We start from the raw sequence: 13,429 nt of genomic DNA on the forward strand, positions 1-13,429 counted from the left end.
TTCATTTTCGAAGGTAAAATAGTTATTTTTTAGTATAAAATCCAATCCTTTAATTAGAAAGTTTTTTTGAATTGAGGAGAGCCTATTATCAAATTTAAGGAAGTGATGAAAACATAGTAGTCCAACATCATGTGGGATGTTTGAGTATAGTGCTGAAACATCCATAGTAAGAAAGATGTACTCAGGTTTCCATAAAACTTTCTGTAAAAGCACTAATAAATGGGAGGAATCACAAAGGTGGCTATTAAGATTAAAAACATGTGTAAACATAATTCGATCAATATATAGTGCAAGATTGGAAGTCAGTGAATTTATACCTGCAATAATGGGCCTGCCTGGGGGGTTTTGTATATTTTTGTGTATTTTTGGCAAATGATAAAAGAATGGGATACTGGGGTTTTTTACGCATAAAAAGCTTTTTTCTTTGTTACTAAAAATATTTAGAGTCAATCCTTCTGCAATGAGATCATTATATTTCCGTATGGAGGATGCATAGTTATTAAAGGAACTTTTCTTATAATAGTTATTATCCGAGAGAATTTTTAAAGCTTCATTAATATAGTCACAACGATTTTGTAATCGATTTTGTATAAAATAATTAGTCTAGTGTGTATATAGCCCCCTGATGTGGTTGATGATTGGTTTGTATTGGTGTAGATCTCCTGGATTGGAGTGTGGACATATATATATATATATATATATATGTGTATGTGTATGTATGTGTGTATGTATATATATATGTATATATATATGTATATATATATATATATATATATTTTTATTTTTTTTTAATGCTTTAAGCTCAGTGCCATGTCGCTCCCAATTGAGTTAAATTACTTCCAATGTTTGCCTTGGTAAAAGTGAAGGAGAGGAAAGGAGGAAAGGGAAAAGGGAAAAAGGAAAAAAAGAAAAAAAGGAAAAAAAACGATGTTATAGAATGGAACAACCCCAAAAGAGAAATAGAGACAATCTGTCCAGGAATTTATATATATATTTTTTTATCTATTTTTTAGTAGTTGTTTTAATAATAAAAGATTTCTTTTTTTAACAATACATTTTTTGTTTAAGGTGGAATTCAAACTTAATAATCAATAGCTTTTATATGCAAAGAAAGGAAAGGTGTGGCTCAGTAACCTGGGCATTATGCAGCAGACCTTGGTAACTGGGGAATCTCATCTCACAGGTTCTTTTTTTGCCTTTTTTCATTGAAGAGACATTTAACCTATTAACTTAACCAACTGATTACCATCTCTTTTAATTTAATATCCTGTAAATATAAATTAATGCAAGATTATCATTCAATGAATTCTGTGCCAACAAAGTTGTATTAACCTTTTGTGAACCATGAACTTTGACACCATATGTCATCTGACCATCTGGCCTTTTTTTTTTTTTTTTTTTAACTCTGTTTGTATTTAAACAATGTAAGCACCTTGTATCTGTATGTTGTATGTGGAATTTCCTGAAGAAGAGGTCGCACTGACCTTGAAACGCGTTGAATAAACCACCTTTTAAATTTATTATCCTTGGAACTTCATCATTAAGGCAGCGCGGATTTAACCCACACCTCCTGCACAGTTTATATTGTCATACGGCCGTTGATCGGCTTGTGGATCTGCAGCAGCCGAAATCGTTACATGCTCTTCATTCAACAAAATCAGGTGAGCAATTCTAAGAAAGCTCTCTTGGTTATCTAAAGGATAAGACCCTATTTTGCGCTTTGTGTCTCCATTTTTTTTCCTATAGCTTCTCTGGAACTATGCCATATTGTAGAGTAAAGGTACCTTCACACGAAGCGACGCTGCAGCGATAGCAACAACGATGCCGATCGCTGCAGCGTCGCTGTTTGATCGCTGGAGAGCTGTCACACAGACCGCTCTCCAGCGACCAACGATGCCGAGGTCCCCGGGTAACCAGGGTAAACATCGGGTTGCTAAGCGCAGGGCCGCGCTTAGTAACCCGATGTTTACCCTGGTTACCAGCGTAAAAGTAAAAAAAACAAACAGTACATACTCACCTGCGCGTCCCCCAGCATCTGCTTCCTGACACTGACTGAGCTCCGGCCCTAATAGCAGAGCGGTGACGTCACCGCTGTGCTTTCACTTTCACTTTAGGGCCGGCGCTCAGTCAGTGTCAGGAAGCAGATGCTGGGGGCCGTGCAGGTGAGCATGTACTGTTTGTTTTTTTTACTTTTACGCTGGTAACCAGGGTAAACATCGGGTTACTAAGCGCGGCCCTGCGCTTGGTAACCCGATGTTTACCCTGGTTACCAGTGTAAAACATCGCTGGTATCGTTGCTTTTGCTTTCAAACACAACGATACACAGTGATCGGACGACCAAATAAAGTTCTGGACTTTATTCAGCGACCAGCGACATCACAGCAGGATCCTGATCGCTGCTGCGTGTCAAACGAAAAGATATCGCTAGCCAGGACGCTGCAACGTCACGGATCGCTAGCTATGTCGTTTCGTGTGAAGGTACCTTACGGCTACTTTCACACTAGCGTCGGGCCCGGCCCGTCGCAGTGCGTCGGGCCGAAGGTTACCGACGCTAGCGTTCTCTGCGCCGCACAACGGGGGCAGCGGATGCATTTTTCCAGCGCATCCGCTGCCCCATTGTGAGGTGCGGGGAAGTGCGGGGAGGTGCGGGGAAGTGCGGGGAGGTGGGGGCGGAGTTCCGGCCGTGCATGCGCGGTCGGAAAAAGCGTACCGTCGGCAGCAAAAAATGTTACATGTAGCGTTTTTTGCAGCCGACGGTCCGCCACAACACGGCGCAACCGTCGCACGACGGTTGCGACGTGTGTCAATCCGTCGCAATACGTCGCTTAATGTTAGTCTATGGGGAAAAAACGCATCCTGCAAGCACTTTTGCAGGATGCATTTTTTCTGCAAAACGACGCATTGTGACGGATTGCAGTTAACGCTAGTGTGAAAGTAGCCTAAGATATACCAGGCTGCAAATGTAAGGGGTATACCGGGACCGTGTGATACTCTACTCCCTCCCTCTGTGTAAATGTTACCCTTTATGTTAAAACTGTGTATGCATATAAATATGTTCTTCAGACATGTCATGTTTACCATAGAGAAAGTGTAGTACCCTGTTTGGCCCTCTAGATGGAGCTCAAGATGCCTTATTATAAGGAGTAGTGTTTATAGTTAATTGTAGGAGGGGTTACCTGGGGGATAAGATAGAGAGCTTCCTGCTTGCAGTTTAGTGAAGCCAGGGAGCTGAACAGCTCAGGAGGGCCTGAGTGCCCAGGCAGCATGGACGGGCTCCAGAGCCCAGTCTACCCAGCAGCTCTCCAACATTTAAGTGCAGTACCCAGTCATCCAGGGCCCACTGGGCCAGAAATATAGCTGTGCATCGGACTGAGAGCAGTGATGAATCAGAAGCTGAAAGCAGAGCCAGGACAGTACGGGGACGCAGGTGGCTCCATAATGTGGCAACTCGTCGCATGGGCTGATGCTCTCAGATCCAGGTCAAAACGGCTGAGGTAACTCCCAAGCACAGTGAGTTTGGACAGGGAGAACGCTGCATTACCACAAGATGCGGTATGACCCGGGTACGTACTTGAGGCCAAAAGAGGAGAAGTAGGGAAAGTAAGAAAAGTGGATTGTATGGAACTCACTGCTAGGAATGTAACTGAGAAGGATGTGCTGCGAAACGTAACAAGTAAAGTTTTGTGTTCAAAGTTAAAGTTGGACTATATTTAAATTTGTGTGCAGTTGTGTGAACGGAGCCAGCAACAGCTCAGAAGACATCCGGAAATCATGGATAACAGAGGGGCAAGTAGTCTCATAGAGATATGTTCTTTGCATGTGACTGGAGGCCGGGGTGCGCAAAGACCCTGCATTGATCTGCTTACTTCCCGCACGGGGCTGTGGACACCATGCGGGAAGTAAGCAGATTATGTGTGGTTGGTACCCATGGCGCATGGAGACTCTCCTCCACGGACTGGGCACCATATAATTGGTAAAAAAAAAAGAATTAAAATAAAAAATAGTCATATACTCACCCTCTGATGGCCCCCGCAGTCTTCCTGCCTCTCCGGTGCCTGCCGCCGCTTCGGTTCCTATAGCTGGTGTGTGTGAAGGACCTGCAATGACGTCGCGGTCTTGTGAATGGTCGCGTGACCGCTCATGTGACCGCTCAACGTGACCGCAACGTCATCGAAGGTCCTGCGCACACACACCATCTATAGGAACAGACGCCGCTGAGGAGATCGGCTGTCTGCAGGTGAGTATAACCATTTTTTTTTATTTTTTTTATTATTTTTAAACATTCTATCTTTTACTATTGATGCTGCATAGGCAGCATCTATAGTAAAAAGTTGGTCACACTTGTCAAACACTATGTTTGACAAATGTGACCAACCTGTCAGTCAGTTTTCCAAGCGATGCTACAGATCGCTTGGAAAACTTTAGCATTCTGCAAGCTAATTTAGCTTGCAAAATGGTAAAAAAAACATGAAAAAAACGGGGAAAAAAAAGCAAAAAAAAGATGCGGATTTCTTGCAGAAAATTTCCAGTTTTCTTCAGGAAATGTCTGCAAGAAATCCTGACGTGTGCACATACCCTTAGCCTCAGCCACAACTCCAGCCCAGGCCCTCCCTCACACAATAATACAGGCAGTGTCTGATTCACGCTGCCCGTGGTTTGGGCAGCATGAATCTGATGACAGATTCCCATAAGTATTTTCATATCATATCACTACTGTAGTACATCGTAATTCTATAATACAATGATAATCTATATATATATGAGGCATCGTGATTACTCACTAATCCCGCCCCCTGCGCAGTAGCTCCGCCCTCACCACATCACCACACATAATCCTGCCCCCCACCCCATTATCACACACAATCCCACCCCCACCATATTACCACACATAATCCTGCCCCCCACCACATTACCACACATAATCCTGCCCCCACCACATTACCACAGATAATCCAGCCCCCCCACCACATTACCACAGATAATCCCCCCCCCCACCACATTACCACACATAATCCTGCCCCCCACATTACCACACACAATCCGCACCACATCACCACACACAATCTTGCCCCCCAAAAATCCCGCCCCATCACCACACATAATCCTGCCCCCCACCACATCACCACACATAATCCCGCCCCTTCAACACATCACCATACAATCCCACCCCCCAACACATCACCACACATAATCCCGTCCCCACCACCCCATTACCACATATAATCCTGCCCCCCACCACATTACCACACATAATCCTGCCCCCACCACATTACCACAGATAATCCCGCCCCCCACCACATCACCACACATAATCCCGCCCGCACCACATTACCACAGATAATCCCACCCCCACCACATTACCACAGATAATCCCGCCCCCACCACATTACCACCCGTAATCCCGCCCCCCACCCCATCACCACCCATAATCCTACCCCCCACCCCATCACCACACATAATCCCGCCCCCCACCCCATCACCACACATAATCCCGCCCCCCACCCCATCACCACACATAATCCCGCCCCCCACCCCATCACCACACATAATCCCGCCCCCCACCCCATCACCACACATAATCCCACCCCCCACCCCATCACCACACATAATCCCTCCCCCCACCACATCACCACACTTAATCCCGCCCCCCACCACATCACCAATATGGCTAAATAGAGCTGTAAGGGGCACAATAAGGGACAAAAAGAAAGCATTTAGAGAATTAAAGGAAGTAGGTAGTGAAGAGGCATTAAATAAATACAGAAAATTAAATAAATTCTGTAAAAAGCAAATCAAGGCAGCAAAGATTGAGACAGAGAGACTCATTGCCAGAGAGAGTAAAAATAATCCCAAAATATTCTTTAACTATATAAATAGTAAGAAACTAAAAAATGACAGTGTTGGCCCCCTTAAAAATAGTCTGGGTGAAATGGTGGATGAGGATGAGGAAAAAGCCAATATGCTAAATGACTTTTTTTCATCAGTATTTACAAAAGAAAATCCCATGGCAGACAAAATGACTAGTGATAAAAATTCCCCATTAAATGTCACCTGCTTAACCCAGCAGGAGGTACAGCGGCGTCTAAAAATAACTAAAATTGACAAATCTCCGGGCCCGGATGGGATACACCCCCGAGTACTGCAGGAACTAAGTACAGTCATTGATAGACCATTATTTTTAATCTTTAAAGACTCCATAATAACAAGGTCTGTACCACAGGACTGGCGTATAGCAAATGTGGTGCCAATATTCAAAAAAGGGGCAAAAACTGAACTTGGTAATTATAGGCCAGTAAGCTTAACCTCTACTGTGGGTAAAATCCTGGAGGGCATTCTAAGGGATACTATACTGGAGTATCTGAAGAGGAATAACCTTATGACCCAGTATCAGCACGGGTTTACTAGGGACCGTTCATGTCAGACTAATTTGATCAGCTTCTATGAAGAGGTAAGTTCCGGACTGGACAAAGGGAACCCAGTGGACGTAGTGTATATGGACTTTTCCAAAGCTTTTGATACGGTGCCACACAAAAGGTTGTTACATAAAATGAGAGTAATGGGGATAGGGAAAAATATGTGTAAGTGGGTTGAGAGCTGGCTCAGGGATAGGAAACAAAGGGTGGTTATTAATGGAGCACACTCAGACTGGGTCGCGGTTAGCAGTGGGGTACCACAGGGGTCAGTATTGGGCCCTCTTCTTTTTAACATATTTATTAATGACCTTGTAGGGGGCATTCAGAGTAGAATTTCAATATTTGCAGATGACACTAAACTCTGCAGGGTAATCAATACAGGGGAGGACAATTTTATATTACAGGATGATTTATGTAAACTAGAAGCTTGGGCTGATAAATGGCAAATGAGCTTTAATGGGGATAAATGTAAGGTCATGCACTTGGGTAGAAGTAATAAGATGTATAACTATATGCTTAATTCTAAAACTCTGGGCAAAACCGTCAATGAAAAAGACCTGGGTGTATGGGTGGATGACAAACTCATATTCAGTGGCCAGTGTCAGGCAGCTGCTACAAAGGCAAATAAAATAATGGGATGTATTAAAAGAGGCATAGATGCTCATGAGGAGAACATAATTTTACCTCTATACAAGTCACTAGTTAGACCACACTTAGAATACTGTGCACAGTTCTGGTCTCCGGTGTATAAGAAAGACATAGCTGAACTGGAGCGGGTGCAGAGAAGAGCGACCAAGGTTATTAGAGGACTGGGGGGTCTGCAATACCAAGATAGGTTATTACACTTGGGGCTATTTAGTTTGGAAAAACGAAGACTAAGGGGTGATCTTATTTTAATGTATAAATATATGAGGGGACAGTACAAAGACCTTTCTGATGATCTTTTTAATCATAGACCTGAGACAGGGACAAGGGGGCATCCTCTACGTCTGGAGGAAAGAAGGTTTAAGCATAATAACAGACGTGGATTCTTTACTGTAAGAGCAGTGAGACTATGGAACTCTCTGCCGTATGATGTTGTAATGAGTGATTCATTAATTATATTTAAGAGGGGACTGGATACCTTTCTGGAAAAGTATAATGTTACAGGGTATATATACTAGATTCCTTGATAAGGCGTTGATCCAGGGAACTATTCTGATTGCCGTATGTGGAGTCGGGAAGGAATTTTTTTCCCCATGGTGGAGTTACTCTTTGCCACATGGGTTTTTTTTGCCTTCCTCTGGATCAACATGTTAGGGCATGTTAGGTTAGGCTATGGGTTGAACTAGATGGACTTACAGTCTTCCTTCAACCTAAATAACTATGTAACTATGTAACTATGTAACCACACACAATCCCGCCCCACATTACAACACATAATACCGCCCCCACCACATTACCAGATAATCCTGCCCCCCACCACATCACCACACATAATCCCGCCCCCACCCCATCACCACACATAATCCCGCCCCCCACCATATCACCACACATAATCCCACCCCCACATCACCACACAAAATCCCGCCCCCATCACATCACCACACAAAATCCCGCCCCCACCACATTACCACACAATCCCGCCCCCACCACATTACCACAGATAATCCCGCCCCCCACCCCATCACCACACACAATCCCGCCCCCCACCCCATCACCACATAATCCTTCCCCCCACCCCATCACCACACACAATCCCGCCCCCCCACCCCATCACCTCACACAATCCCGCCCCCCCAACCCATCACCACACACAATCCCACCCCTCACCCCATCACCACACATAAATCCCACCCCCCCACCCCATCACCACATAATCCCGCCCCCCCACCCCATCACCACACATAATCCCGCCCCCACCACATCACCACACATAACCCAGGCCCCCCACCACATTACCACACATAATCCCGCCCTCTGTTGTTAATTCTGCTCTTGGGCTCCCTCCGGTGGTTATAAGTGGTAGCGCTGCTGTCTGTCTTTCACAGCAGTCATCAGGTGTGTCCACTTTGGACTGGGCTATTTAGTCTGGCTTCACCCTTTAGTCAGTGCCAGTTGGCCATTGTTCCTGGAGGATTCACATCCTTTCCTGGTCTCTCCTGCTTGCTGTGCATTTCATCAATGATAAGTTCTGGCTTGCTTTTTGCTGTCCACATTTTGTGGGCTTAATAGTTCAGTTCATTTTCATGTTTGTTTTGTCCAGCTTGGTCTGTGCAAGGATTTGTTCAGCCATGCTGGTATCTCTGGAGATGCAGATATACCCTCCATATCTTTAGTTAGATGTGGAGCTTTTGTATTTTTCTGTGGTGGATATTTTCTAGTATTTTAATACTGACCACATAGTACTCTGTTCTTTCCTTTCTATCTAGCTAGTACGGCCTCCTTTGCTAAATCCTGATTTCAGTCTGCGTATGTTATTTCCCTCTCCTCTCACAGTCAATATTTGTGGGGGGCTGTCTATCCTTTGGGGGTTTTCTCTGAGGCAAGATAGTTTTCCCTTTTCTTATCTCTAGGGGTATTTAGATCTCCGGCTGTGATGAGGTGTCTAGGGAGTGTTAGGTACATCCCACGGCTGCTTCTACTTGCGGTGTTAAGTTCAGGGTCTGCGGTCAGTACAGGTACCACCTTCTCCAGAGTGTCCCCCATGCTGCTCCTAGGCCACCATATCATAACAGCCCTCCCACCACATTACCACACATAATCCCGCCCCCCACCACATCACCACACATAATCCAGGCCCCCACCACATTAACACACATATTCCCGCCCCCCCACCACATCACCACACATAATCCCGCCCACCCACCACCACACATAATCCCGCCACCATATCACCACACATAATCCCACCACCACATCACCACACATAATCCCGCCACCCACCACATCATCACACTAAATCCTGCCCCCACCACATTGCTACTGATAATCCCGCCCCCACCACATTACCACACATAACCCCGCCCCCCACCACATTAGTACAGATAATCCCGCCCCACCACATTACCACACATAATCCCGCCCCCCACCACATTACCTGAGATAATCCCGTCCCCCACCACATTACCACACATAATCCCGCCCCCCACCACATTACCACAAATAATCCCGCCCCACCACATTACCACACATAATCCCGCCCCCCACCACATCACCACACATAATCCCGCCCACACACCACATCACCACACATAATCCCGCCACCACATCACCACACATAATCCCACCACCACATCACCACACATAATCCTGCCCCCCCACCACATTACCACACATAATCCCGCCACCCACCACATTACCTGAGATAATCCCGCCCCCCACCACATTACCACACATAATCCCGCCCCCCACCACATTACCACAAATAATCCCGCCCCATCACATTACCACACATAATCCCGCCCCCCACCACATTACCACAGATAATCCCGCCCCCCACCACGTTACCACAGATAATCCCGCGCCCCCACCACATTACCAAACATAATCCCGCCCCCCACCACATTACCACACATAATCCAGCCCCCTACCACATTACCACACATAATCCCGCCACCACATCACCACACATAATCCCACCACCACATCATCACACATAATCCCGTGCCCCCAACACATCACTACACATAATCCCACGCCCCCATTACATCACCACACATAATCCCGCCCCCCACCGCATCATCACACTAAATCCCACCCCCCACCACATTACTATAGATAATCCCACCCCCCACCACATTACCACACATAATCCCGCCTCCACCATATTACCACACATAATCCCGCCTCCCACCACATTACCAGAGATAATCCCGCCCCCCACCACATTACCACATATAATCCCGCCCCCCACCACATTACCACACATAATCCCGCCCCCCACCACATTACCGCAAATAATCCCACCCCAATCACTTTGCCACACACAATCCCACCCCCACCACATTACCACACATAATCCTGCACCCCCACCACATTACCACACATAATCCCGCCCCCCACCACATTACCACATATAATCCCGCCCCCCACCACATTACCACACATAATCCCGCCCCCCCACCACATTACCACAAATAATCCCACCCCCACCACATTACCGCAGATAATCCCGCCCCCCACCACATTACCACAGATAATCCTGCCCCCCCACCACGTTACCACAGATAATCCCGTGCCCCCACCACATTACCTAACATTATCCCGCCCCCCACCACATTACCACACATAATCCAGCCCCCCACCACATTAGCACACATAATCCCGCCACCACATCACCACACATAATCCCACCACCACATCATCACACATAATCCCGTGCCCCCAACACATCACCACACATAATCCCACGCCCCCATTACATCACCACACATAATCCCGCCCCCCACCACATCATCACACTAAATCCCACCCCCCACCACATTACTACAGATAATCCCGGCCCCCACCACATTACCACACATAATCCCGCCTCCCACCACATTACCAGAGATAATCCCGCCCCCCACCACATTACCACATATAATCCCGCCCCCCACCACATTACCACACATAATCCCGCCCCCCACCACTTTACCGCAAATAATCCCACCCCCATCACATTGCCACACACAATCCCGCCCCCCACCACATTAAAACAGATAATCCCGCGCCCCCACCACATTACCACACATAATCCCGCGCCCCCACCACATTACCTCACATAATCCCGCCCCCCACCACATTACCACACATAATCCCGCCCCCACCACATTACCACACATAATTCCGCCCCCCACATTACTACAGATAATCCCGCCCCCCACCACATTACCACACATAATCCAGCCCCGCCACCACATTACCACATATAATCCCGTCCCCCCACCACATCACCACACATAATCCCGCCCCCACCACATCATCACACTAAATCCCACCCCCCACCACATTACTACAGATAATCCCGCCCCCCACCACATTACCACACATAATCCCGCCCCCCCACCACATTACCGCAAATAATCCCACCCCCATGACATTGTCACACACAATCCCGCCCCCCACCACATTAACAGATAATCCCACGCCCCCACCACATTACCACACATAATCCCGCACCCCCACCACATTACCACACATAATCCCACCCCCCACCACATTACCACACATAATCCCACCCCCCACCACATTACCACACATAATTCCGCCCCCCACATTACTACAGATAATCCCGCCCCCATCACATTACCACACATAATCCAGCCCTGCCACATTACCACATATAATCCCGCCCCCCACCACATCACCACACATAATCCCATGCCCCCATTACATCACCACACATAATCCCGCCCCCCACCACATCATCACACTAAATCCCACCCCCCAACACATTACTACAGATAATCCCGCCCCCCACCACATTACCACACATAATCCCACCCCCACCACATTACCACACATAATCCCGCCCCCACCACATTACCACACATAATCCCGCCTCCCACCACATTACCGCAAATAATCCCACCCCCATCACATTGCCACACACAATCCCGCCCCCCACCACATTACCACAGATAATCCCACGCCCCCACCACATTACCACAGATAATCCTGCGCCCCCACCACATTACCACACATAATGCTGCCCACCACATTACCACACATAATCCTGCCCCCACCACATTACCACACATAATTCCGCCCCCCCACCACATTACTACAGATAATCCCGCCCCCCACCACATTACCACATATAATCCCGCCCCCCCACCACATCATCACACATAATCCAGGCCCCCCCACCACATTACCACAGATAATCCCGCGCCCCCACTACATTAGCACACATAATCCCGCCCCCCACCACATTACCACACATAATCCCGCCCCCCACCACATTACCACACATAATCCCGCCCCCTCACCACATTACTACAGATAATCCCGCCCCCCACATTACCACACATAATCCTGCACCCCACCACATTACCACACATACTCCCGCCCCCATCACGTCACCACACATAATCCAGGCCCCCCACCACACACACATAATCCTGCCCCTCCACCACATTACCACACATAATCTCGCCCCCCACATAACCACACATAATCCCGACCCCCACCACATCATCATACATAGTCCCGCCCCCCACTCCATTACCACACATAATCCCGCCCCCCCACCATATCACCACACATAATCCCGCCCCCCGCCCCATTACCACACATAATCCAGCCCCCAACACATCACCACACTATTGTTATTAACTTCATTTTAAGTTAATTTACCACCTGCGTAAGTGCTATTGAATGTTGTCATTATTTACTTTTGTTTAATCACCAGCAGCGTTAATTAGATAGCAATGAGCATGCCGAGCGTTAGCTGGCTGGAAACATCTAGTATAAATGATAGCTGATTGTCCCATTTTTGTGGCACTTTCTCTTTGTTTACAGATATCTAATATATTAATGCCATTAGTTAATAGCTAAAATAAAAGAGAAGAGAATAAAAACAGATTGACAGATGGGTGTTTAGTATTTGTATTACGGACTACAAAATTTAGTGAGAAAACTAGATTTTGATTGTAAATGTAAACATCTATTTGATGTAATAATTCAGCTTGTACATCAAACATATTGTATTATAACAAAAACAAGTGGATAGACAGCCAGAATACCTGAATTTGGGAACTGACTCTGGTCGCTTGGCCCTGGGAGAGAGTATACAGAGCGTTGTCTGGCTCAGACTGAAGGGTGGGTGAATATCCGCTTTCCTCATTCACTTTCAGGCCTGGGGAATCCTGCTACCACAAATCAATGAGTCATTTGTCAGTCATTGCAATAATTACACTATTTATACACCACATATCTATGCTGGTATTTCATAAATTGATTACTTGAAGCTTAAAAGATTATTTGATGGCATCATTCATAAAAGCGCATGACAAATGACATCATTAATACTGGCAGTGAACACATCTATA

General features: G+C 46.7%; 1 protein-coding gene across 13 annotated transcripts in view; it reads right to left on the reverse strand.

Annotated features, from left to right (window-relative positions):
- CTNND2 (catenin delta 2) overlaps positions 1-13,429 on the reverse strand; it is a 3,400,942-nt gene that overhangs the window by 646,288 nt on the left and 2,741,225 nt on the right. For 6 of the 13 annotated variants that reach the window (XM_077269511.1, XM_077269500.1, XM_077269502.1 and 3 more), the window contains one exon: positions 13,124-13,249. The exons of 3 other annotated variants lie outside the window; for them this stretch is intronic. In XM_077269511.1, the coding sequence (XP_077125626.1) occupies positions 13,124-13,249 (126 nt within the window). The remainder of the gene's footprint in view (positions 1-13,123; positions 13,250-13,429) is intronic. 4 more of the 13 variants (XM_077269506.1, XM_077269501.1, XM_077269504.1 and 1 more) reach the window with 1 other exon arrangement.

This window comes from Ranitomeya variabilis, chromosome 6 (assembly GCF_051348905.1).
Source record: "Ranitomeya variabilis isolate aRanVar5 chromosome 6, aRanVar5.hap1, whole genome shotgun sequence".
Taxonomy (NCBI): domain Eukaryota; kingdom Metazoa; phylum Chordata; class Amphibia; order Anura; family Dendrobatidae; genus Ranitomeya; species Ranitomeya variabilis.